This window comes from Leuciscus leuciscus (assembly GCF_965113295.1).
Source record: "Leuciscus leuciscus genome assembly, chromosome: 9".
Classification (NCBI taxonomy): domain Eukaryota; kingdom Metazoa; phylum Chordata; class Actinopteri; order Cypriniformes; family Leuciscidae; genus Leuciscus; species Leuciscus leuciscus.
In genome coordinates, this window is record NC_138733.1 from 13,183,062 (window position 1) to 13,209,842 (window position 26,781).

The following is a 26,781-nucleotide window of genomic DNA, read 5'->3' on the forward strand; positions in this document are numbered from 1 at the left end:
ATAACATTTTAAAAAGGTTTCTGATTTTTCACACAGTTTAAGTACAGTGCAAAAATGTTACATATATCTAATAGGGTCTATTGTAATAATGAGAGGATTGACTTGTCAAAGTTTCATAATATTTTACAAGAATGTTTTACATAGGAATATTCTTCCAATCATTTGGCAAGCATCTGATGTCCTCTTTAATATTCACTCATAGCTTGCATGTATCTTCTCAGAGAAATGAAGAGAAAGAAATAAAATAAATAAACACCGATCATCTGGGTCACAGGAGGATAACACTAACAGACCAAATATGTTTCAGCATATTTGAAACATTACAAACAAATTACCATTTGAAAGAATAATAAGGAAGCGCATTGGTTTAGGGATGGGTCAGTAAAATCTGAGAATCTGGAAACATTTCGAAACAAACAAATGTTTCATTTGAAAGGAATACTGATTTAAAAGGAAAATCTGGATTGATGTTTGGTCTGGATTGGCAGAGTGCAGGAATAATTGCAAACGGATCTCACTGAGCACTTAATACACAACATGTCAGAACGTGTGTCTTCAGTGACTGGTTTGTAAAGCTTAGCAACTACAGTACATTCACATTGTGGGTTCCCAAACTTTTTCTGCCTTGTCCCCCTTTTTTAAGAAAAATTTTTTTTGACCCCCCACATACATGCACCCACATAAAGACACTCAGACTGACCTTGCTTGCAAAATTCTATAGGATTTATTTGAAACGTTGTATAATCAATACAGTACTACAACTTCAGCTGGCTTTTCTTTGTGCTCATCATGTAAGTCTCCAAGTGGCAAAGTTGTACTTGTGAACGCGACAAAGCTAACATTTCAAATCCATTTGTCCTTTGTGTCAAAAATGCTTGAGCGCTTGGGGGATAGTTTGCTGTCGGGAATTTGTCGTGTTGTTTAATTGTGCCGCGCTTCATCCAGTGTAGACAGCATCACTGATGCCAATTACGGAGTGTCTTTTACACTAAGTGCAAATAGCCCACCTTTTTGGCAGAGGCTATTTACACTAACTGATGACATGTTGGGCCAGACAAAACTATGGAAGACGCTGAGTTGTCAACAGCATCAATAGAGTAGCCTATAGGGTAGGACGCGTTTTGACGCAAATCGACCCGAGTTCGAATCCACCTTTTGCCGAGCTCGCTCTACTCACGTTTCCCATCACATTATCAGTTTGGAAAGGCATTTATTTTCAATTAAAAAAATAGAAAATATTTAGAAAAGTGTAAATAAAGTGTTTAATGTGTGTTTAATAATTTAGCGATTAGGGGTAGGTGTAAAGAGGGCTTTGTTGTCCCAATAAGGTGGCATTCATTTAATAATTTTAATAAATATAATAATTTACACTGTTATTATTGCATACCGTTTAATGTACAACAACATTGAGGTGCAAATAGTATCTGACACTATTTATAAATATCATCTAACTACTATTTACACTTATTGCAAAGAAAACACTGCTATTTTCACTTAGTGCCGCTGCTTTCATTTGCTTTTGTCGCGTCGCTAGCTGGTGTAGACACATTGTTTGGTAGTTGTGACATTTGAAGTAGATTCATCGTCTGCTTTATGTTTACTTGACACTGGTAGTCCTTTCACAAACTTGTTCATGCTTAGTGCAGAACCATGCATCATTCATTAATATGTTTACATGGCACCCTGCAATACACAATTCTGATTCTTCAATCGTGCCATGTAGCGGTCTGTTAATTCACGACGACAACAACTACAACCGATAACAGACCGCTCAAGGGGGTACTGTGAATCAACATTAGGTGATAAATTTGTCAAATTTATACTTTGTGTTCAATTTTTTACTTATTTGGTAAGATGCTGCATAAAAAAAATGGGATAATTTCACACTGGGGCCTTGTATCACCCTGAAGAGGTTTCTTTTTCATTACAATCAGATGAATTGTACTGTTTCTTAGCCTTGAAATCTGTCTGTAATCATCTGCTGATGACTGTTTCACAGAGGAATTGCTTCCCGCTACATATTTTGATTTATGAACATTTGATTCGATTATTTCCGAGCATGAACCACCTGTCAACGGGACAGTTACCGAGAAACCCCAAATAAAAGAAATATGCAAGACAACAACTGTATTTTTTTTTTTTGTTATGCAACCAATTTTAATCTCATATTACCAATGTTACCGTAAAAATGAATATAGTTGGCTATTTGCACATAAATAATATGTGAGGTCACGAAAACACATCTAGAGTTACAAAATGTCTAGGGACGGACCTGTTGATAGAACAAAGATGTTGATGTAAGAGCAACGGAGAACCAGGGGCCGGAGTTTTATTTTGATTTTAGACAATAAACTTGTGATTGCTCTCCTACAAATCATGTTTCTTTGTTTTTCACTGACATGCCTTGTATGTAAAAATTCCCACGCAATAAATATTGAAGAGGTTTATAGCTATTTCACTCTTTGTTTAGTTTTACAAATGTATTAATATTGTAATAATCTATTTTTACATATGAAAGTAAGAATATTGAAAGTAAAAAAAAAAAAATCAAAGGCATTTTAAAAAGTAGAAAAAATTAGGTAAGACGTTTCCCATTTCATACTGTATAAAAATAAACAAATCTGTTTCTGAAAGAATCCACCCCTAGGAGATAAAAGTGCCCATTATAAAAAATAAAAAATAAATCAAATTTAAATTTTCATTGGTTTCTCTTTATTTGATTATTTGCAACCAAACAAAGTGCACTCCAGTCCCACTGCAAATATTTATTATTTTAAAAACAATGAATTTAGTTTGAGTACATACTTGCTCTCAGTTACAGCTGACCAATATTTAACATATTTAGATCTTAGTTGCAATCATAAGCTAACACAAGCCTTTTGTCTTAGGAAGATTTGTCAGATTCAAACAGTTTTATGACAATGGCCTCATGTGGCTGCATTTTTATTGACCGTAGAGACACGGGGCCGAATCGGTCAAGACCTGTGCTGATAACAAACACCCCACCTTCGGGTAGGCCGGGAGCCCAGTCTGGGTCCAGAGTGTGAGGTTCAGATCCCAAATTAAACAAGACCAGGAAGTGAACGCAGCCCCATGAGCGCAGGAAAGCTAAAGGAGGCGTGACTGTAGAATTGAGCCCAGAGGATGACATGCTGTCATTGAAGGGAAGGAAGGTGAATCTGCCAAAGTGGAGAGCCTCTTCACGAGCACGCGACTGAATCAGAGACTGGAAGAGGGATAGCGGTTGATTCAGCTGTTCCTGTGTTTTTGAACAGATTAATAGAAATGTCACATCACAAAAAATGACCCATAACAATCAAACAGATTAGAACATTTTAAACTTTGACCACAGCAATGGTGTGTTGAGGATGGTTTTGTCATCTCACCTGAATCGGATTGACCTCATCTCCGTATTTGATGACGGGTGTCCCAGGTAGAGTCATGATCAGGACTAGAATGGCTCTCTGTAGCTCCCACGGGACTCGTCCACCCACCTGTGAATGGTGCAAACACTTGTGACATTGCATACAGAGCATACAGGATTCTCAGAAACTTCAATTCAACCAAGACTGCCTTATTTTGACTTTCAATGTCAAAATGAGCTTTCAATAAAACTTGGCTGCCTATGAAGTAGAAAGGCTTTTTAAATCGGTGCTACTTGATTAGAGAAAACAGAGGGAAAAAAGGCTATTGTCTTCCCTTTTGCTAAATATGTAGAAAAACTTCAACACCCATAATGCACTGGGCATGTTGCTGTTCAAGGCCAGTCACACCAGTCTGCTATGGATACGCTTGACCAGAGTCAAATACTGCTTTGCTTTAGTAGGAAATACTACTTATCAAACTTTAGTTACAATTAGGTGTGTAACGATATCCTCATGTCACGATTCGATACATATCACGATACTGAACTCACGATACGATATTATAGCGATACTCCAAGACATACAGTTTGGTAAAAGGTTAACAAAAAAATGTACTGTTGATTAAATGCTAATTTGGTATTACATTGGGGGTGTAAAAAATAGGTTTTGACTTGGTGCTGATAACCCAATGCACAGGACAATGGTGACACCAAAGTACAAATATTAATGATTCTGAAGCTGAAAACTGAATTATTTTAGACAAATATGCTTGCACACATATGTTTAAAATAATGCAGGCCACTAAAAAACTCTGTAAACTTGATTTTTTTTCTCACACAGTAATTTATTTCTTTTTTGGGGTGGACTACAAAATACAGATTGTCAGTATCCACGATACATGTTGCAGTTTTGTTTTGCGATATATTGTGAAACTATATATTGTTACACCCCTAGTTACAAAGGTGACTTGTATTGATTCCGGGTGCAAGAATTCAAAGAGTAAACTTTTAGCGGGAATGAATTACTTTCCATAACTTTTTCATGGCTTCTCCTCTTGTTTGTAATTACTGGATGAGCATATCAAGTAAAACTGATTTTTTGAACGTCCATGACATTTTCAGACCTGGAAATCACATCTGAAATCTCGCCTGGTATTTCCAAGGTTTCCAACACTGTGAAACCTTGGGTTTAATGTTTTTTTTTTTACTTTGTTAATGACCATGTAGATATACAACATTTCTCTCTGTGTGAAAATATTATCATAGTTCACTAAACCATAAATCAAACTCCAGCGGCTGCCAACAACAGTTGTTTTTTCTGTAGTTAATTAATGCTGCTTATGTCATGTTTTGCCTTGGTGGGATTTACTGTAATGAAAGTGTTCCAGTTTGATGAGTCAAAAAAAAAAGAGATCATGTTTTTGTCAGATTTTCTGTTTTCCTATATTTCGATTCCGGTATGTCACCCACCTCACAGTTTTATTTCCTAATAAAGTGTGTCTTGTTTATTTGAACATTCTCTTGCAGTCTAGTGATTTCCAAATCACTGCTAAACACATAGCTAAAACCAGCCAAGCTGGTATTGAGCCGGTTCAGCCCCAAAACCCCTCTAAAAACAGCAAACATGAGTAAACATTAATAAAAACTTAGCTCCCTGCTTAACCACAGTGCAACATTGGAAACATTTTCTAGCTAGTCACGACTGTTTACCATAATAAAAAATAAAAGTACTTTTTTTTTAAGGGCCAGCAATCCGCCGTATGTTTTGGGAATCATTAAAGTCGGAAAGAAACAGAAGTTAGGATAGTCTTTTCTTCCCTAACGTTATATATATATCCGAGTTAAAACGGCTTCTTGAACAAGAAAAAAAATATAGCATGGGACTTGATTTTGTCCATGGGGAATTGATTGGATGGTTGTGGTTTGCTATTGGTCGATCTCATGTGAGGGACAGGTTGTCCCGCCCTCATGCCGGTAGACACATTATTAAAGAGATGTCCCTAAAGGGAGGGCAAATTATTTTGGTTAAAGATTATGAGGCACATTAATAACAAATAAAATAATAATAATAATAATAATATGTGCACGGATAAATACTTTAAATTAAAAATGTCTTATTTTTAAGAAATTCTTTACTGGAATCATATGGCGTTCCTCCTTCAACGCCATATGATTCCATAAAGTAACTTGCGCTAGGTATGACAGCTTACCAGACTAGCATGCTAACTATAGAGTAATATGATGGGATGTTAGCTTACTAGTCAGACAGGTTTGAGTCAAAACACTAAAGAGAGAAATGTTTACTTTGATCATATTGTAAGTCGTTTGTGGATTTTGCCATTGATAAACTGTTAAAGTCAGTTCAGTGTAATGTCCACTCACGGTCCAGCTCGGCCAGTGTTCCTGTGGCGTCTGCAGACTGGCCTCCACGGCCTCAGCCACCTCAGCAGCAGACAACGGATGGTGTGATGGGGGGATCACTGACTTAGTAACCAGCTCCACCAGTGAACCATTAACAGTGATGTTGGACACCTTTGGCGCTGGAAGAGTGTTGCTTGTTTGCCTCACCATCAATATTCTACAAGAATGAAATAACAAGACCTGATTTATGTCACCATGACTTAGCAAATAAATAAACTTGTTAACGGTCACTGTCCCAGTACTGGGACACTTGGCAGAGTTTTCATTGCCTTTTTCCCCCATATCACATATTTTAGTAATCATCATAAATTAGATGTAATTCAAAAGCTTAAAAATTCATCCTGTGAAAACCCTTTGAAATTGGACATTGCTTTACCATAAAAATGCTTCTCCCCTAATGTGCAATGTCATGTTTCATATTTGACAGTACCAAATTTACAGCTCTATTTTATAATCAAATCTTTTTGTAATATTGACAAAACGCATATCATTGGAAAAGGATTCAAGGTTCTGTATTTGGTTGCTGTTTTGTGATAGAAGTGATATTGTGATATAAATTTATTAATTTGTGACTGGAGAGCACATTAAAAAAAAAAAGTATACTTTAGGTAAATACCTAAATTTAAGGCATTAAGCTACCTTAATTTTGTGATATCAACTTCAAATTTGGAACTCAACTTGGTTTGACATTTGGCTCTGATTTTATAGCAATTTTAGACTGCAAATTATTTTGTAAAATAGATATTTTATATAAAATAAGATGTTCAGTACAGTACAGTACAAACTTTAACTTTCCAAAGTTCATTTAATTTTCCATGTCTATGTTGGAGTGGCAGTTAACAGGTTAATAGACATTTGTCAAGTTCAATGGACAGGCTCACATTGAAAATAGAGTTAGGCCCTGTCCCAAATGGCACACTTTATATGCACTTTCCATCTTGTGGACTTATAATGGCTGCCGCGCGTGCTTGTCCGTTACGTTCATTAAACCGTAGGGTGTCCCGTTTGTCATTTTATGCTTTAGAAGGGTGCTCATGAGCGCCCCCGTTGCGATCGATATCACTTTTGCCAAGGCCGCACTGAGGCGAGCTCCGCAACAGACTTCTTCCCGACAGTCAAAGTGGCAATACGTCACGAAAGTGCGGACTCAGAGGAAGACTGCGAGTGTTTAGGATGCCATTTTGTACAGGACCTTAAAGTCAACATGAAAGGGTGTTCGCAACCCATTTTACTTTCTTTCTTTTTTTTTTTTTCAAGACTTGAGTTTGTCCTTCAGGAATTGACTTTGAAAAACTTGATACCTTTCGTCATCTTGTGAACTGAACTCGAGCATCAGCACGTTCCACTCCATTAGGGTCTGTGAATCATAAATACACAATGATTTGTATCCAGGCACTGCGTATGGCCTCTAACCACCTGCACCGCATCATCAAAAACCCACACACTCTTTCCACAAAACAAGACACGTCAGTGCATTTTCAGACAGTTTTACCTTTACTGAGAAGGCTGCGTCTGTATCACAGATCCCAAACCCTGACACACCGTACTCCAGCCAATACCTTAATGAGTACTGGAGAAGGAAATAATATCACATGAGCAATAATAAACAAGAGGTAGACAGAAATATTGACATAAAACAATAATCCTTCCCACATTCATCTTTTGTTCATCTAGTGACAGTTAGACCTGCCACAATATCATAACTTTCCACACCGGTATGGTACGCAAGTTCAAAATATACTGGTAATAAAGCTGGCAAATTTTCGCTCCGCAATTGTTTACACAATAACGTTTAAATGATAAATAACGAAAATAATTTATTTACACAGTTCAACCAAAAATGAAGGCCACATGAGGTGTGGTGTCAGAGTCACAGACTGTGATGACTGAGATGATCAATCTCTCGATAATTTTTTCCATCTTTTGGAAAGTCGTGTAAACACTATCATGGATTTTTTCTTTTGATATTGGAGCAAATGCGAATACAAAAATTTAATTTGCAGTGCTGGGTGGATAGTAACTGATTACCGGTATATGTAATCTGGATTATGTAATCAAATTTCAAATATTATAGGCCTATACTTGTAATTAGATTATATTATGTTTTATAATACTCATAATCAGACCACAGTAAAACATTTATTGATTACATGATTACTTAATATTCACAAAATGATTCAGATTTTTTATTTATTCTCACTAATTCTTCTTTTCTTATCTTTTAAATTGTGACCCTGGACCACAAAACCAGTCTTATGGGTAATTTTTTTTAAATCGAGATTTATACATCATCTGAAAGCTGAATACATAATATTTCCATTGATGTATGGTTTGTTAGGATTGGACAATATTTGGCCAATATACAACTATTTGAAAATCTGGAATCTGAGGGTACAGAAAAATCGAAATATTGAAAAAATCGCCTTTAAAGTTGTCCATTTCTATTGGCATCCATTCACAAAAATAAATGTTTTATATATTTAAGGTGGGAAATTTACAAAATATCTTAATGGAACATGATCTTTACTTAATATCCTAATGATTTTTGGCATAAAAGAAAAATCTATAATTTTGACCCATACAATGTTTTGTTGGCTATTGCCACAAATATACCCGTGCAACATAAGACTGGTTTTGTGATCCAGGGTCACAATTGTCCTTTTTAAACAGCCTATTGCATATGTATGTTCAGAAAGTCTATCCGTTTTGTGTAAGTAGACAAAAGTGAATGGCAGTTCCTTCAACAAACCCTGGCTTAATGTAATATTTAATGCACTTCAAATTTCATTCAACATATTTTTTTCCCTCTTTGTATTTTATATCAATATTATCCTATTCTAATCTATGTGACAAAACAATTTAAGGCTAAAAGTAAGGTCAAAAGTAACCTAAAAGTAATCAATGGTGATGTAATAGATTACGTTACTAACTACAGTTTTCATCATGTAATCTATATTCAGAAATGGACTACAATTTGTAAGTAATCTACCCAGCACTGTGTATTTGCCGTGGAATGATTGAGGAATCGCGCATGTGTCATTTAGCCTACTTGATTCCTACAGAGAAATTAATGAATATGCGTGATCTAAAGTAATATATAGAGAAAAAATAAATCAACCCAAGTTCATTGCAAAAACATTTCTGTGGCAACATTTCTGTTAAATTATTTATTGCACTGTTTTGAGACACGTTTAAAGCGAAATCATGTTCAGTTTTATCCAAAACAAATTACCATGAATCGGGCGCTATTTTATTTGAATTGGTTGTTGTACAAATCACAGCAGTTCAGAAATAAAATATCCTAAAAGGTTAATGCTCTATCGCGGTTGAAAACAACGTGCCTGACTAACCCTACCCTAAACCGAACAGATCGTGTTAACAAAGCCAAAGGTCCCAGACAGCAACAGAGTGTCGGCCCAGATCCGGTCCACATCTGGTGCATTGATTTCACATCTAATTTCACACGTACCAGATGTGGGCCGGATCAGGGCCGACACTATGATGCTGTCTGGGGTGAGATAAAAACACATTCGCTAAAGCAACTAGTTTCATTTTAACATCTTAGTTTCCTTCTGCAAGTCTTTGAGCTCTTTAATCATGACTCATGCATCACGGGACTTACCACATCACAAGTGCAGTGCTGTATCTTGTGAGCTACTGAACAAGTTTATTACATCAGAAAAGCTAACATAAGGAGCTGATTATATCTGATGCAAACAACAAACTGTTTCAGTTTACAAATCATGCACTATGGCGAAAGTGTTAAGAGATAATTGTGCATGAAAATATCAATAATCTACTCCTGTAATCATAATTTGTGTGAAAAGAAATAAAAGTCATTGGTAATTTACTGCCTCTGTTCATTTCAGCCGCAGTGAATCGTATGTGTACGTACGTTTGGAGTTTTGCAAAAATGTAGGTAGAGGCACGCTTTTCCCAATGTTGGAACAAAATAATACTGTTTCTGATATGGTCCCCCATACTGAGAATAAGATTCATTACCTGAATGTTCTCTGATGCACCAGACCAAACTTTAGTGTCATTATCCGACTCCTGCTCAAACAGGTCCAGCTCACAAAGGTCCAGCATCACTCTCACACCTGAACCATATGGAAAATCCTTTGGATCAGTTACTATTGACTTAATATTGCTTACAATTTTTGCACACAAAAATTCAACTTCAATTTGTTTTCACACTACCGCTGTTTCACAAGCACATGTGCATTTGCAGTATTTGGACACAGCTAAAAGAAATTTAAGACTGTCGTTGCATTAGATAGCAAAATGGTAAACCAAGCACACATTTCAAGTGCAAAAACATTTAATGAAAGATATTCATTTGGTTTTAAATTCTAAAACAAAATAAATACTGTTCAACATCAAGACAAAACGCATGTGGACATGTTGTGCTTGTCAAACATGGAACATGTCCATAGTTTAAGTGATTAATATCTTTGATATATTTAAATGCAATGATTTTCAGACATGGCATGACAAATTCTGTCATCATTTACTCACCCTCAAGTCGTTTCAAACCTGTATGAATTTCCTTCTTCTGCTGACCAAAAAAGGAAGATATTTTAGAGAAAGTGGATAATTGATGGATCCCACTGACTTCCACAGTAGGAAAAAAAATACTATGGAAGTCAATGGGGTCCATCAACTGTTTGGTTAACCAACATCCTTCAAAATATGTTCTTTTTTGCTCAGCAGAAGAAAGAAATTCATACAGGTTTGAAACGACTTGAGGGTGAGTAAATGATTACAGAATTTTCATTCTGAAGTTAACTTATCCTTCAAGTGAGTCCAGTGTGTGAGTCTATTAATGCAATATGGTTAAACAGCACCATCTATTGAATACCGAGGTTAGCACAGTCCTGATCCAACTGCATGCAGAGACAATATTTAATGAAAACTTGTCATTTTTTTATAATAGGTGTGAATGACAAATACTCTGAAATACAGTGTATACACTTGTGAAATACACTTTTTTAATAATAAAAATGCACCTGCCTGCTTTCCGGCTTTCTATGATAAGCTGTGTTAATTGTGGAAGCGTGCCCAGACTTTGGTCAATCTCTGTCAGGTTGGCTGGGGATCTGTCATGCCGGAAGAATCCCTCCAGGATCACTGTCCCAACCCCCAGTGACCTCAGATACGGCAGCCGCTCGGACACCCCTGAATGTGAGACATACACCATCATGATGGCCTTCACTACTGGAAGTTTACATGAGGGCACTATACAGTCCATTCTGTGCTGCTGACACAAAGATTGGTTATAATTTATCATCATACTTTAACATTAATGAAAGAATATTTTCCCACCTCACACTACCACCAAATGCAAATGCTTTCCACACATTATTCAGATTAGCTGTCAAACAAATATGTTTTTCAAAGGCTGATTATTAAACTAGCCATTCGTTTGTGGTCAGAGCCTTACAAAGTACCAGTTATGTATTGTTCCTAAGCCTAAAAATAAAAAGCACATAATATGCCACACAAATTGTACATTTTCCTGTGAATGACCCTTGTGTTTATTGTCTGATTTACGGTCTACTAGACATTGCCACAACATGTGCTAAATGTTCTGTGATGTGGTTTGTTTGTGGAGATATTTCATTAACACAACACTGACTTAGACTTTGACATGTGGGTGTAATTTTAGGCTCCAGGATGGTGGATAAGTGGATTGAATGTTTTGAGATGCAATCTACCATTATTGTTACTGCTGTAAATGATGTTTTTATTAACTTACTGCTGATAGGGCTGACCTCGTCACTGTCTGCAACCATGAAGAGTGCTGGTTGCAGATGGTAAAACACATCCTTCTGCCACCACTGTAGTGAAGGAGACACTGCCCGTGGACTTTGAATGATTATTGCGATAGCAGTGCCAAGCATGATCAGCCAAACAATCCAGAAGCAAAGTATCAGACGAGAACGAAACTTGTTCCATTCCGGTCCTCCTGCGCACTTCTCCAGTTCATCTCTGCTCAGGGGTTTCCAGATGTACTGCTGGGGCTGATCTTCTGGGATAAGGAGAGGTACGGTCTCTGACCCATCCAGATCTGTGAATGGAGCTCTAGCAGAAGCGCTGCCATAGCCTGGATCACCTTCGACCTTCAGTGTCATCTGGTCTCACTGCCATTGAAATGAAAAACAATTTGAACAAAACTAAGTTATGCATGTGATATGTGTGTTAGAAATATCAACAGAAACAACCGCAGCACCATATCTTATCAAATTTAAAATATTTCAGATTTTTGTTGCTGATGAGAATCCCTGAAACTATCACATATTTCACATGTGTCTCCATCAGTGTACAACAGTTATATGATGTAGGCCTATAGAGGAGAGCAGGATTGGTATACTTTTCATTCTTTGTTGAATATCCCTGGTGTAATAAATGCTAAGTGCAATTAAAAACTTAATTACAGGGTAAAACATACAAAACCAACATCATAAAATATTTCTTAATTAAAGGTCTAGAACTTGCTTTTTGTTCAAAATTAACAACATAATAAAGAGTCAATACATCATATAAGTCCTTCTTCAAAACGTGTTTTATCTTACCACTATGGAAATCCTGTTATAAGTGTTTATATTTTAGACTGGGCAGGATTGTTTTCGCAGCAAATTGCACATACGTCACTCGTCCGTGCGTGTCTCGTCATATCCGTAAATAGAGAAAAGGTGCTCCGGCTACTTTGACGCGTGGTGTGAGTGACAGAGGTTAGTTGTCAGAACGATCGAGAAAGGTTGACATGGTGAAGTTAAATCTCAAACCTCCGGGGAATCACCCGTTTAGGAAAGTCTCCTGGCAAAAAGAGAACCTGACAGAGCTGTAATAAGACAAGAATCAGCACTGGTTTCAGTGGCTTGGCGCTTCGGAGATGGAGAGAACTGATGGATTTGAAATATTATAAAAACGATGCGGAAATGGTGTTTTTATTACTCAACAGGTAAGGGGTCTTTTACTGAACAGATAAATTGCATATGTAGCTCTCTGACTGAGTTGTAAAGGATTATCTATTTTGAAGGGTCGTGTCATTATGGTTGTTTAACGTTATTTGTGCTACAGTTTTATTTACAATGAAGTAACGTTACCATGTCTATTAATAGGTAAATCTTCATGTCTTCAGCTTGAGATACTTTCCATCTAAACTGGTTATTATACCTCTTAAGCATTGGAGTGAATGTTTTATGAGCAGTAGGATAGCCATATTCATCCGCAGTCACTCGCAGCCGAAGCACAACCAAAACAATGTTCTTCCGCAAAATATCAATGCAGTGGTGTTCCTCATTAGTTAAATAATGACTAAATTTGTGTTTGATATGCATGGTTGGTTGGTAGGTAGGTACAGACATCAAGAGTGAATAAATTAATTTTAATACACAGACAAATATAATTATAAACACAGTTATGTAATATTAATATTAGTAATACTGTAAGTATATGCAGAATATGTATTAATAATGACTACATTCATACATTTTCATAATCATATGAATATAATATTGATTGACTGGTTCCCATAACTATAAGTTATTATCGTAATTATTGTAACTAAAACCAAAAAGTCATTACCGGTACTTGTATAACTGCTAGTTACCAACACATTTTTCAGTTCCGATTAGATTAAGTAAAAAAAAAAAAAAAAAAGCCAATATTAAATAAACTAAAATTAAAAACTAAAACTCAATAAAAATTATATCGACATTTTAAAAATGACAGAAATGCAACAAAAATGGTTAAACCTTTAATTTATATCAAAATGAATACAGAAAGCAAAAAAAATAATAGCATTCAAATATTTTCAATACCTATTTCCAAATTATTTTAATACAATTTTAAACTGGGAATTTCTATTTTTTACTTTGACAGAAGCTTTGAGATGGTTAAAGTTTGCAACAGATTCATGACTCATTAGCACAAATGTAATAGTTATTAATGCATGTTATTTTATGCTACAACTTTAGTCCTCATGTCAGTTAACAAATTTTTTTCTAGCGTTAAAAAAGTGTTACGTATATTTCACACAGTTATTTATTAGCATTTCTTGTTAATGACACTCTAAGATGAACACTGTACAATCTGTAAACTATGAAATCTAGTCACACAGGCAAAATATTTGGCTTTTGAACTTACCTGTTGGGAACGTCTGGCAGAGTGGAGTTCTCTCAGGCTCTGGCGGTTCTTTTTGTTTCAGTTTTCAGTTTATTGTTATGGTAAACACACCGTTAGCATTGCCCTGGTTGTTGCATTGAAAAACAGGTAAAACTTCAGAGCGCTTGAGCTTGGCCTTCTTGTTTTTATCTCTCTTTGAACATTAAACTATGACAGTAACACCAAAGATGAGGTTTAAGTAATTAGTATAGAGGTGTCATGGTCCATCCATAACACTTCAGTAACACATTCTACAGCATGGATTTTCAAAGTTCCCTTTGGACACAAAGTACATGATGGCCACCCCCTCCCCCAAACCCCACATATACACACACACACACACACACACACACACACACACACACACACACACACACACACACACACACACACACACACACACACACACACACACACACACACACACACACACACACACACACACACACAAACAAGATCTAATTTACACTTCAGTGTTCTATCCCAGCTGTTTACGTTCACTTAAAGGTGCAGTATGCCATTTCCAAGAATCGTTGTTGAATACTGGTTTTTTTTAATTAACACAATCAAACACACCCCTCCCTTCATTGCTCCACCCCCAAAATGCACAAACACGCAATGCAAGAGTGGATGTCTCTTTATCATAGCTGAAGCGAAGCAAAATAATGCTTTGCGAATAATAAAGCGAAAATGACAAGGAAGCACAAAAAATTTACATACACACAAGAGTACAAGCAAGAGTTGGTTGTTAGTTGTCAGCAGCTCCAGACAAATGACCCTCAAAACAGCTAACATTACAACAACAGCATATCTTGTTTCTGTGAAACAGCAAATGTTACTCACGTATAGAGAAGAAACAACGTTGCATTCTCTGTGTCCATTTTCAGGCCTTAGCCTACGGCTTCGGCCTCTATTTTCATAAATTAACGAGTGTCCTAAAGCTCTTGCCTGATCATAACCCTTCTTTTCCCAGTGATATTCTTCTGAGCTTTTCTCTTTTGTAATGTCTCTCAGCCGTCTTTCTTTCTACAGTCTTTCTTCAAATCTCCCCCTCTCTCTCTCTCCTCCCCCATCATGAGTGGACACGCCCCCCACTGCTGATTGGCTACAAGTGTATTGTGCTGCTCGGTCCGATCCACTTTCAACAGCGTTTCTCAGAAATCGATTCCTGCACGTTTAACTATCAATGAGCATTTGTGACCCGTCACGGAAACCAGGGACACAAGTCGGCAGCACAACTTTCGAGCAAAATGAGAAAGAAGCGTTTTTTTTCAAAATTGGTGATTTTCGTTTTTTTGCAGAATCTGTTAGTTGAGATCACGAAGAAGCCTCTCCATGTTTGAGATAGCAGTATTAGTATATTGAAAAGCGTACATTTTGATGTTGAAATCAGCTTGTTTTTCGGAGATTCTAGCACGCAGTAGGGGCGTGTCATTGTCGGTGTGTATTTCCATACTGAAGCCGGCGTGGCTACTTATTATGCAGCGCTCTGGCCGGCTCTATCTGATTTCAAAATTCAATGAAGATGGACGCCAATAACATTACGATGTCCAGCAATCGATTTAAATAATAGGTTACATGGGCTTTAATTTGAGATGTAGCCTAATACATGTTGTCAGTGTCAATACATAGATCCGCCTATGTGACTAGCGTGCATATGAATGGTACAGTTGGTAGAGCGTTCGCCAGCCGTGTCAGAGGTTGAGAGTTAGAATCCGCCCTTGTATAGGTTTTTTTTTTTTCTCGTAGTTTTTTTTCTCTCATCAAAACGATTATGTTCATCAGTGGTTGTATATCAAGCAGGGACACGCAAACGTTTGAATTATTTTGTTATTTCAACAGAACGAATAGAGAGTATCCGCAAGCAACGCAACGGATTGAAGCGCGCGTCGAGTGAAGACAATGCAGTGTGCGCGCGAGCCACACAGCCCCGTTCACTGTATCTGCGATCGCCGCGGCAACGAGCACTTTGATCACTTGATTTAAAAAAAACACATTTCAGCGCTAGTATCTTATTTAAAAAATGAACGAAATGAATGCTCTGCCAGTTAACTGGAGATGTTTTATTTAGAGAATTTGTAGAATTGGTACATTCAGGGGGGAGGGGGAGACGGGGAGCTTTACAGGGGGTATGACTTATCTTAATGAGATGTAAATGAGCCCTATTGTCACTCCCAGCAGGAGAGAGAGGTGAGAACTTGCCAATCTTTAGAAGCAGATTTCTACCATTTCAGTTTTTTTGAGTGCCTACCTTCAAATGGCCACAACTTCTCCAAATATTATCAGATTTCCATGTGTTACACATCGTTGGAAAGCTTGAATACTACACTTTCAGAATATGTGAATAACTCAAAATGCCCCAGAACCGACTTGTGTCCCTACTTTCCGTGACTGGTCACATTTGTTACAGTATTTACTGATCTTTGTTAACATTAAAGGGATACTTCACCGATTAGCATTAAGCTTTGTATCAGTAGAAAGCCGGTAGTATTTTCGAATGACCGTACTTCCCTCCCTCATGTCCCCCAGAGACAAGAGATTTCTGTCTTGTGTGTCTGAAAAAAAAAAAACTCAGATGACGCAAAAATCTTCATTTAGCGTCATCGGAGGCTTTTTTGGCCCGAGGCGAGAGACTACAGTCAGTAGTAGGAGCTAGTTCCGCATGTTTTCAACCCGCCCATAGGGGGATAGGGGGATCTCACGATAAAACGGCGTCTTTTCAGTTTCGAGTCAACTAGTAGCCTAGTATCATTTAATCCGATACTGCCCTCTGTAACCGGTAGGCGTGGCTTGGGAGTGGCATCGTAGGGCAGCGAAGCAAGTGCATTCTGGGAGTTGTTGTCTTTTATCCACATGAGCCAAAAATACATTTTCTGTCTTTTCTCAGTCTAAGGCACCAACTTCTAAAATAATTTCACATTTCTACTACATAAATGACCCAATTTAAATACACATCTTTCCAGCGGTGAAATATCCCTTTAATTCAAATGCAACGGTTCATTGTTGTTAGTTCATGTTACTTCAAGTACATAACATCATATTATCAGATTCAGCTTTTGATTTTCAAATGTGCAGTAAGCGTTTTTTTTTTTTTTTTTTTTTTTTTTATAAACGTTGTTGAAAGTGGATCAGACAGAGCACCGATTTCAGTTCTGGCAAAATGTTATCAAATTCTTTTTGATGCATTAAATTGTTCAGCAGATATAATCTGGTATGTTTGGTCCTGCCCATTATGACTGATATAAATTGTGTGCTCAAAGTCCAGACTTCTCAAACCTTTGCACATAGAGATCCACACATTTTGAAGAAACATTCTCATAACAATTATTTCATAACAATCATTATTTCATAACAATATAGACTCATAAAATGACCGAGGTGCACTTTCATAAAAATAAAATGAGACCATTGAATTTATAGTTCAAGTACCCTTTATAAAGTTTTACAGATGTTAGTTTTACTGCTGTGTACAAGTTCGGTAATGTAAGTCCATGTTCTCTGTAAGTACAGAGCTTAACATCCATAAACAAATACATGAAAAAATATTTATAATACAATTATACATTGAAGTATCTTACATATGTTTGTATATATTATGTCAATTGTGAAGTTAATCGTGAAACAACCTACAACTGCAGTGTTACATAAAATGATTTATTTGTAGATTTAAAAAAAGTAACATAGTATATTTATTAAAAGATGATTTGTGTATTTTTAAATGGTAGTGGATAGACAATTATTTTATTTATTATTTTATATTTTATTTCTGTGGCATTTTAAAGCCACATTATGGAGTGCTTAAGTGTTTATTATTAATGATTCATCTGTGCACATTATTCTTAAGTCATGTGCTCTTGCAATATCAAACTATAATGATCTAACGATCCAATCATCAAGACAACATCAAGGCCCGGCCTACATCGTTTTTCATATGTGAGAAGCCGCTTTAGTTGCTTTAAGCCTGGATATACGTCACAATAGGGAAGAATAGATGGTTGCAACTTCCGTTTCATGCTGACTTGTTTAATAGTCTTACGCGACAACAGTGGTTCAACCAATGGCGTAATTTTAGGGCGGGGAAATCTATTTGTTTGACCAATGGCAATGAGGGAAGTGTTTAATTACCTTGTTTAAAATCACCATTGTCTTTGGTGGTGTGAGAGCCATATAAATTACACTTCACCTTTAAAAAAAGTGAAATCTTTATATTTTTCACTAGAACCTTTCCATGGTGTCATTGTTAAGTGCTTTTCCTTTATGGGCTTTTGCACTGGGTCGTTTTGACTCCGATATAGAAACTAGCCACCAGGGTCCCCCAAGAACTAAATTTTTCCCTAGGGTAATTTTCCGGCAATAGTTATGAAAACGTTCCTCTGGTACGAAAGCCCCTTTTATGAAAGTATTTGATATATACACCTCTTCTTCCTGTTTCTGTTTCAGTGTGTACAATATACAACATTGATTTAAAAAAGGAACAGTTTGGCTAAACAGTTTGACCTCTGTAAAGCAGGTGGCACACAAATATCGTCCTCGCATGAATTATTACATCTACAGAGATTCAAGGCTTGATTCCATCTTCATGGTAACGGCCACTAGGTGGAGTCATCAGAACCGGGAATATCCTTAAAGGATGAAAGAGTATTTGAGAATATCAGAGTTTTTATTGATGGTTGTAAAATGAACATTAACCCTTTATATTTAGACACCTAAAATCATATCAAATAAAATGTTGGAGAATTAATAGTTTATTTAGTACGGCTAAAACATATGTACGCATTTCAAACACATACCATTGGGTCAAGAGGTCTAAAGGCTGATGCATATTTCTGATATGCGGCAATTATGCAATCTCTCCTGCAATATAGAAAAAAAAGGCAAAAAAACAGAGATTGAGAAACAGAAACACACACGTATCTCTCCTACATTGCAAAAAAAGATTTTCTTGCTTAGAATTTTTGACTTGTTTTCTATTAAAATATCTAAACTTTCTTAAATCAAACATTTACCTAAGAAGCTAAATGACTTAACAGCCCTATTTTAAGGTGCGCATGGTCTAAAGCGCATGGCGAAAGTGCACGTTGGGCATGTCTGAATCCACTTTTCTAGTTTAACAATGGGGAAAATGTTAACAACTTCTAAAATAATTTCACATAAATGACCCAATTTAAATACACATTCATTTTTTTTCATTCAGAAAATTTTTTAAATATTTTTTTTAAGTGTATAGTAGGCCTAATATCATATATTACTGTCCAGTAATACTCACTTGCATGAGATTCCTCCACCTGGTGGGAGGCCGGGAATACCTTCAGATGCCAGGAATTTCATCACATATAGCAGGTCAGGTTCCTGATCTTTAGATCTGATCACAGTAATGATCTCTAGGTAATGTGAGAGAAAATACACTTTTATATAAAAAGGTTTGACTTTTATTAAGATGGCTATTTCATCTAATCTAATATGTATAATTGCCTCTTATTTATATAGGGCAAAAAACCTTTTACATCAAATGATTTGGTCAAATTACCTGCCACTTTTTGCTCAATGAGCTGCTCTAGCTCTGCCTCCTGTTGCAGTGCCTCTGGTGTCACCTTGGGGGCGCCGTCGAAGCAGATGATGATAATGCTCATGTTGTCTAAACTTCCCTGCAAGATGCAAAGACATTTAAGAATTTAAAACACTTATAATATAATATAAAAATTATATTAGAGTAGATCAATAATACTATAACACACTAATACACATAAATGCACATAATGCAATGCATATAAATGTTCACAGACAGCTAATGTTAGTTATAAATCAAGCAGCTGGTTTGTAACCCTGAATATCCCTTAACCTGAAGTCTGAGTCACTCGTAATCCTCTCTCGCTCTCTTCTTGTCTTCCTTGTAATCATTCTATTTAAAGAACAGTATCTTAATAGAACAGGTCAAGCTGAATCTGTGTGTAACCTTCCTCGCCTCAACATGCGACATCTCATTATATAATATTACATAACCCTAGTGCCTTCAATCATTTTAAATAACAAAGCTGTCCTAAACTAGTTAAATGTTTTAGAAGGTGACAGTATTTCTTGCAATTCAACATTGACTTGACATCAGACTTATTGACGTACTCTTCAGAGTTATTGACGTCATGGGCTAATGACTAGCATATTAAGTATATTGATGCAGTGATTCTCATAATGTGAGATATATTTTGGTTGAGTGCTTCGTTTTATGTTGCATCTGATTGGTTTCACAGAACCAGACTTTTGACTATTGACATAAAGTCCAGTTTACTTTAAAGTTGACCAGTGTACATTATTCTCACCCAGAATCACCCACTCGAGAAACATTTAAAGCAACCAATTACAGTCTGTGTTGTTTTTAGGGTACATTTAGAGGCAGGTAAATCTGAAATCAATGATCACTGATTAAAACAATTACAGTTTTTATTTGCGAGATACAACTGAACATTACTCTTAAAAATAAAGCTTCAAAAATAAGTTTTTAGAAGACCCTTTTGGTTTGCCAAAGAACCTTTCAGTGAAAAGTTCTTAAAACATTTAAAGGGATAGTTCACCCAATAAATTTTAATTCAGTTATCATTTACTCACCCTCAAGTTGTTCCAGACCTGTATGAATGTCTGTCTTCTGCAGAAAACAAAAGAAGATATTAAGATATTTTGAAGAATATATGAAGAGTTCAGATGCAAAAGCCTCTAAGTGCCGTCTGAAATTTTCTTCTAGAATGATCATTTTTATAAAGCTTGTATATTTAAGTTCAGTAATTTCACTTAAATGACAATTAATAGGTAATTTGCATAGAAAATTTCAGACGGCACTTAGAGGCTTTTGCATCTGAACTCTTCATATGTAACCAAACAGTTGACATTGATTTTGAAAACCATTTAAAAATACTATGGAAGTCAATGGGGCTCATCAACTGTTTGGTTACCAATATTCTTCAAAACATCTTTTTTGTTCAGCAGAAGAAAGAAATTCATGCAGATTTGGAACAACTTCATTTTGGGGCGAACCATCCCTTTTAAAAACTCCAAAGAACCATTATTTTCACTATAAAGAACCTTTTGTGTAATGGAAAGTTCTTCGTGGAACATCAATGCCAAAAAGGAACCTTTGTTTTTAAGAGTGTATTTTCAATCCATTCTAATTTGATCAACAATGAAGCTTACTATTATTTGAAATGTTTTCCTATCCAATTGCGAACTTCCTCTGAACATCCATTAGTATGCTGGTACATTGCTAAAAATAAAAACGTGCACCCTAACACTAGGACATCAGGCAATCTGACTGGAACTTGAAATTTGGCCCTTAGGCAACCCAATGAGATTCTGTCAGTGCTGATACCAACCTTATAGAGGCAGAGGTCAATGACCTGAGAGCAGATCTCCCTCAGATCATCGTAGACCTGCAGGCGGTTGCGCACAAACGCACACAGCTCCTCATTACTGATGGCGTCCCAGACACCATCACATGCCACTACCAGGAACTCATCTTCTGGCGTTCGCTCCAGCTCGTACACCTCTGGTTCAGGCGACACCAGCTGTTCAGTCTGAGTCCTCCATTCAACCTCCTTAAAGTCAAAGTCGCCAAGGGCGCGGGACACGGCCAGTGAACCGTTGATGCGCTGCAGGGTGACGGAGCCGCCGGCGTTCTGGATGCGCTCTTTCTCACGTGGGTTGAAGGGTTTGTGGTCCTCCGTGTAGAAGACCACCTGGCTGTTACGGCAAAGGAAGGTCCGGGAATCGCCGCAGTTGATGAAGTAGATGTTTCGTGGAGATATCATGACAGCGGTTGCTGTAGATCCACTGTTGTCCCAGTTCTCATTGCGGATCTGGGTGTGCATGTGGCGGTCGATGCCAAGGAAGCCATCTCTGATGCCATCTTTGACATGTTCTACATCCACGTCCACCGACACACAGCCTGATTATACAATCATAGAACAGGGTCAAGCACAGGAATATCTAAACAAGGTCTTTCTATTTGCCCAGTGCCTTTTACCCTACTTGAGCAAAGCTTGTGACAATCGGAAAAAATTGTTACATTTCTTTAATAAAAATATTAAATTTTTCAATATTTAAAATATTCCAAAAATATAATAAATACACACACACACACCAACTCATTTATACTGTGAAGGATACAAATATAGGCCTAAATATGTGTAAAACTTTGTCTAAAAAACGATCTATTAAGTTGACTATTTTTATCATTCAAAAGAATCAAATTATTTGTTATGTAAACACACAACTTATTATTAAATGTATATACTTTTTCTCAATCTTTCTTTGAACTTTTCTATCCGATCTCTGCTTGTAAAACCTTACATTAGTTTGTGTGATCCAATATATATTGGATTGGCCTATTAACTGGCCAAAATGTTCCATGTTAAGATGATTTGCACTGTTTTAATTTTTTGTTTGATATGCTCCATTGAAATAAATAAGATGCTTTAATGTAAAAAAAAAAAGAAAAAGTTTTTATCATTGGAAAAACCCACAAAACTTGCTTTAGAAGAAAACTAAGCCTCTTCATAAGAAGTACTATTTTGTATTTTTGTATTTCTCTCAGAAAAAAATATATTCACCCAGTATTAATATCATAATAACATTTATCATGCTGAAAATACAAAAATGGCTATTCAATTAGCTACTGTAAGCATCACTATTAAGATTGCTCATACATTTTCTTAACACTGCGTGTATTAAGGCTTGTTTTCAGAGACAGTATCTTTGTATTTGGTCTTACTGCACTGGCAGATTTTTCACGTTTTACGTATAATAAAAAATAATATTGGTTACACTTTATTTATTCTTAGTTACTATGAATAGAGTAACTATGAATATTAATTAACATGCACCCTCTAGAACACCGTAGATATGGCTAAGCAAATAAACATCAACAACAGCTGGAAAGTCATCAGGCAAATTCCTATATTGTGGTGGCAGTTACGTTTTTGTCTTTGAAAGAAAGCACATCAGCACTAACTCTTTGCATGTACAAATTTCATCCCTTATCTTCCAGACAGTAATACTTAAATCGGTGAGTACCTGTGTCGAGAATAAAATCCAGCAGGTGTTTGGAGCAGTACTGAGCCACCATTCTCCCCGCATGTCCATCGAACACGGCAAAATAGCTCCATTCTGGCAAGGCCTCGGTCATCTCTGGCATGCAAGTGTGGGAATCCTCCATCTGGGCACGCCAGCCCTGCATACTGGCCATGGCGTAGTTAATGCCCCATTTCGAACCCCCTTCTTCCATATCTTTCGCCAAAATGGGCCTTTCTAGGTAGGGTCTACCTATGTCCTCTTCATTCTCAAAGTAGTCATCATCAGCTCCCGACTCCCGTCGCCCACCCTTGAAGAAGAAGGTTACCATCTTCTCGGTTTCCTTGACTAACTGCCTCAGAAATGAGGGCACCTCCATGGTGCTGGCCCGCCTGGCAGTTCTCATGGCGACCCGAATTCTCCGCTTTAGTCTCCTACTGTTCCTCAAACTCCTCTTCCTGGTCTTCCGAAGCTGATCCAGTGCCTCTCGTTGAGTTGGAGCCAAAAGAGGAGGGAAAATTGCTGGACAACCGAGTTGTGTTAATTCGTTTGGTGTCCTAAATACTCAAATGACAAGTCTTATGAATTCTGGGTGTGTTTATCACTTTTACCAAGCTGTGTTTCTTCTCTAGCCCAGTTCTTATTGGCTAATCTATTTATGTTCACTCATCCTCAGACACCACACCGTGTTCTTTATTTCCCTTCATCTGTCGTCTGTATGCTGTCATGTAATCCTTACTGCGTAATGTGCCTGGATTAGTTTGCGTCCATAGATGAACTGCAGTGTTTTATAATGAGCATCCAATCAGGATGAGTTTGATTTTCACATACAATATTGGAAATTAGCATTCCTGGCTGATGTTCAGTTTATTGAATGGTTTTTTTTAATAGTGTGTATATGGAATATATTGCAATTTGCATATACTGGACAACCTGTTCATACAAAGTATGATGGTGTTGCCCTCTTACATAATGTAATCACTTAGTCGTTCAACTTTTCGCACCTCTTTGTAAACCATGAGTTTATCCCGGTGTAAAATATTTTAGATATCATTTTGATGTGCTAATTGCCTAACTGCCAATGACAACCGCACGTTGTCACAAACACTCCTAATCAACTGCAAGTAAACACTGCTATAAATTGTTTGAAATAATAAAATGGCAGTCTGAATGATTACATAGCTGGTTAGTAAGGTAATTCTCCTTATGAGCAGTAGGAACTGGCCTCCTTTGGAAAGCCTATTCTTAGAAGGCTTACAGATTACCTGTATTTAAGGAGCGTAGATGTGTGACATTTGGATTTGAGCCATTCATTTACAATGAGGGATTAAAGTGAGCAAGGGCATTGCATGATCCTGACATTAAAACCTGCATAACTACAATTAGATAACAGGCACGTCCACTTCTTCAGAAATTCCCCATGCAACGTCACACGAGTAAGAGTGTGATATGGCACTATATGGTTGTGATTAGGTCATAGGCACGGAAGCTTCATTGAAGCTTATTATTACTTGAAATTCTTCAGGTCAATCTTATATTCATAATTCTTTTTTAAATCACTTAAAATGTCTGCAGAGGAAAGTGATATCTTACAGTTAGCGGGATTTCCCATGACAGCGGAAGGCATTTGTTGGTTGCGTCTTATAACGTGTTGTTTAAAGTCTTAGCTGTTAAGCTTAAAAATGCTGTGTTCAGAGGATGCATTCCAAGGTAGGAAGACATCAAGGCACCAATATTAGCTTTACTTCCTGTCTTCTGAGATCCCTTCATCTGATCGACTTTTTGAAGGCAGCATAGATGTATCCTTCGTCGCCTTTGATATCCCACAATATGGTGTCTGAAAGTTGCGGTTGGTGGTCAGTTTGTGTGTAAGTGTAGCCTGGGTTTCCCCTTGCTGCCTTGCGTGCAGCGCGATTTTATTCACGCTGCTAGGCAGCCTGGACACCATGGACCAGATTTTCCCCTCAAAAAGGGAACCAATCACAGAACGGGGAGGGAGCAGCAAGACGATGACGACGTCCATGCGACACACCGAAGCAGTTTGTTTATATCTATGGATCCAACATGGCATCAGACGCGAAGTTACCTTTCGATGCAGCCTTAGATAGTGTTCTAAGTAGTTTAGTCTTCTTCAGCCATCGTCTTCTTCATCGTCAAATTTCTGTCACTCTACATACGTCATCTGGTATAATTAAAACGATTGGCTATGAGCTACGTACAGGCGCATTTGATAGACATTTGTAGCGCCCAATAAACGGCTCTGGGCATTCGTAAACCATGCCTCAAATACGAGAAAATTAACATATGGTTCCCAGACCACGTCTCAATGAGAAAGAGGTCTGACGTTAGCCAGGCTAGTGTAAGTGTACGTTTTTGACCAACTTTACATTTTCCAACTCTGTCACACTCTCACCAATCCACCCTTACACCATTACCCAGAAGCACCTCTCTGGACTTTTAAACACACCCGTTTCCCATTCATTATCACCAGTGTTCTTACTGTAACCCTCAGTTATGTCACTTCCTTGTCAAGTCTTGTTTTTGACACCTTAAAAGCTCAAATTCACAAACAAACATTGAAACAAACATACAAAGCCACTGCTAAAGAAAACACATATTTAATTGGGCTTTTGATTCCCCTTTTGATTGACAACGAGCCCTTATCTCCACAGATAAATATGATATATATATTTTAAAATAATTATAACATAATAAATAATTATTAAAAGAATACAAAAATGAACGTTTTGTTTTAAAATACAGTTATGTTAAATAATATTAAAATTACATACAAACATCTTCTTCCGCTTATCCGGGGCCGGGTCGCGGGGGCAGCAGTCTAAGCAGAGACACCCAGACTTCCCTTTCCCTAGACACTTCCTCCAGCTCTTCCGGGGGACACCGAGGCATTCCCAGGCCAGCCAGGAGACATAATCCCTCCAGCTGTCCTAGGTCTTCCCTGGGGTCTCCTCCCGGTTGGACGCGCCCGGAACACTTTCCCGGGAAGGCGTCCAGGAGGCATCCGGAACAGATGCCCGGGCCACTTCAGCTGGCCCCTCTCGATGTGGAGGAGCAGCGGCTCTACTCTGAGCTCCTCCCGAGTGACCGAGCTCCTCACCCTATCTCTAAGAGATCGCCCGGCCACCCTGCGGACAAAGCTCATTTCGGCCGCCTGTGTCCGGGATCTTGTCCTTTCGGTCATGACGCACAGTTCATAACCATAGGTGAGAGTAGGAACGTAGATCGACCGGTAAATTGAGAGCTTCGCCTTGCATCGACCGCGTTACTGCAGAAGCTACACCGATCCGGCTGTCAATCTCCCGTTTCATCCTTCCCTCAGTCGTGAACAAGACCCCAAGATGCAGGAACTCTCCACCAACCTGAAGTGGGCAAGCCACCCTTCTCCGACTGAGAATCATGGCCTATTTTTAAATTATAAAAAACAAAACTAAATAAATGCTTAAAAAAACAAAACAAAAACAGTAGATCATAAAAAGCCTTTCATTTTAGTTGGATTTGCATTGATTTGTTTGTATCTGAACCTGTGTGGGCTGCTGTACAGAACTACTGTTTATTTTCAGTAGCTGATAGGCCACATGAGCATTTCTCATTTGCCTAAAGGACCCCGCAACCAGGGGCCTCATGTATCGATCTTGCGTACGTACAAAAACTTTGCGTACGCCAGCTTTCACGCTCACGGTCGGATGTACTAACAGTGAAATTAACGCGAGAATGTGCGTTCCTCCACGCCAATTTAATGTCTGGCGTACGTA

At 37.5% G+C, this 26,781-nt stretch overlaps 3 protein-coding genes and 1 long non-coding RNA gene across 5 annotated transcripts in view; 2 read left to right on the top strand and 2 right to left on the bottom strand.

Moving 5' to 3' along the window:
* Window positions 1–891: 891 nt before the first annotated feature.
* LOC309507146 lies at window positions 892–2,683 on the top strand. Its single transcript, XR_014209044.1, has 2 exons — window positions 892–2,127; window positions 2,199–2,683. It is a non-coding gene; the product is annotated as an uncharacterized lncRNA (long non-coding RNA).
* A 6-nt stretch (window positions 2,684–2,689) lies between these two features.
* On the bottom strand, window positions 2,690–14,174 carry LOC309507092 (amino acid transporter heavy chain SLC3A2). 2 transcript variants are annotated; one of them, XM_082181208.1, is made up of 9 exons: window positions 13,937–14,174; window positions 11,544–11,928; window positions 10,799–10,963; window positions 9,788–9,885; window positions 7,278–7,355; window positions 7,087–7,142; window positions 5,747–5,942; window positions 3,387–3,494; window positions 2,690–3,259 (listed from the first exon to the last, which is right to left on the bottom strand). In XM_082181208.1, the coding sequence occupies exons 2-9, from the start codon at window positions 11,917–11,919 to the stop codon at window positions 2,885–2,887; spliced, it is 1,452 nt and encodes a 483-aa protein (XP_082037334.1). In that variant the 5' UTR covers window positions 11,920–11,928; window positions 13,937–14,174; the 3' UTR covers window positions 2,690–2,884. The 2 variants fall into 2 exon arrangements, with proteins under 2 accessions (XP_082037334.1, XP_082037335.1); XM_082181209.1 differs by lacking the exon at window positions 13,937–14,174 and adding an exon at window positions 12,361–12,502.
* rtn2a (reticulon 2a) overlaps window positions 12,629–26,781 on the top strand; it is a 36,856-nt gene continuing 22,703 nt past the window's right edge. Inside the window, exon 1 of the mRNA XM_082181220.1 lies at window positions 12,629–12,749. Coding sequence (XP_082037346.1) covers window positions 12,719–12,749 — 31 coding nt within the window. The 5' untranslated portion in view covers window positions 12,629–12,718. The remainder of the gene's footprint in view (window positions 12,750–26,781) is intronic.
* On the bottom strand, window positions 18,200–23,718 carry ppm1na (protein phosphatase, Mg2+/Mn2+ dependent, 1Na (putative)). The gene is made up of 6 exons (XM_082179614.1): window positions 23,012–23,718; window positions 21,313–21,884; window positions 19,482–19,599; window positions 19,221–19,335; window positions 18,745–18,808; window positions 18,200–18,576 (listed from the first exon to the last, which is right to left on the bottom strand). Exons 1-6 carry the CDS (start codon window positions 23,412–23,414, stop codon window positions 18,547–18,549), a joined length of 1,302 nt encoding a protein of 433 aa, XP_082035740.1. The 5' UTR covers window positions 23,415–23,718; the 3' UTR covers window positions 18,200–18,546.

Bases quoted from the DNA above. Each gene is read 5' to 3' on its own strand.
- ppm1na (XM_082179614.1), bottom strand. From the start codon at position 23,414: ATGAGAACTGCCAGGCGGGCCAGCACCATGGAGGTGCCCTCATTTCTG. The intron at 19,600-21,312 runs GTTGGTATCAGC...TGCATCTTGCAG, and splicing joins TTGACCTCTGCCTCTATAAG to GGAAGTTTAGACAACATGAG. The intron at 19,336-19,481 runs GTAATTTGACCA...CACATTACCTAG, and splicing joins CATTGAGCAAAAAGTGGCAG to AGATCATTACTGTGATCAGA.
- LOC309507092 (XM_082181208.1), bottom strand. From the start codon at position 11,919: ATGACACTGAAGGTCGAAGGTGATCCAGGCTATGGCAGCGCTTCTGCT. The intron at 5,943-7,086 runs GTATCAAGTTTT...TCATTCTTGTAG, and splicing joins AGTTCACAAGATGACGAAAG to AATATTGATGGTGAGGCAAA. The intron at 3,495-5,746 runs GTGAGTGGACAT...CACCATTCACAG, and splicing joins AACACTGGCCGAGCTGGACC to GTGGGTGGACGAGTCCCGTG.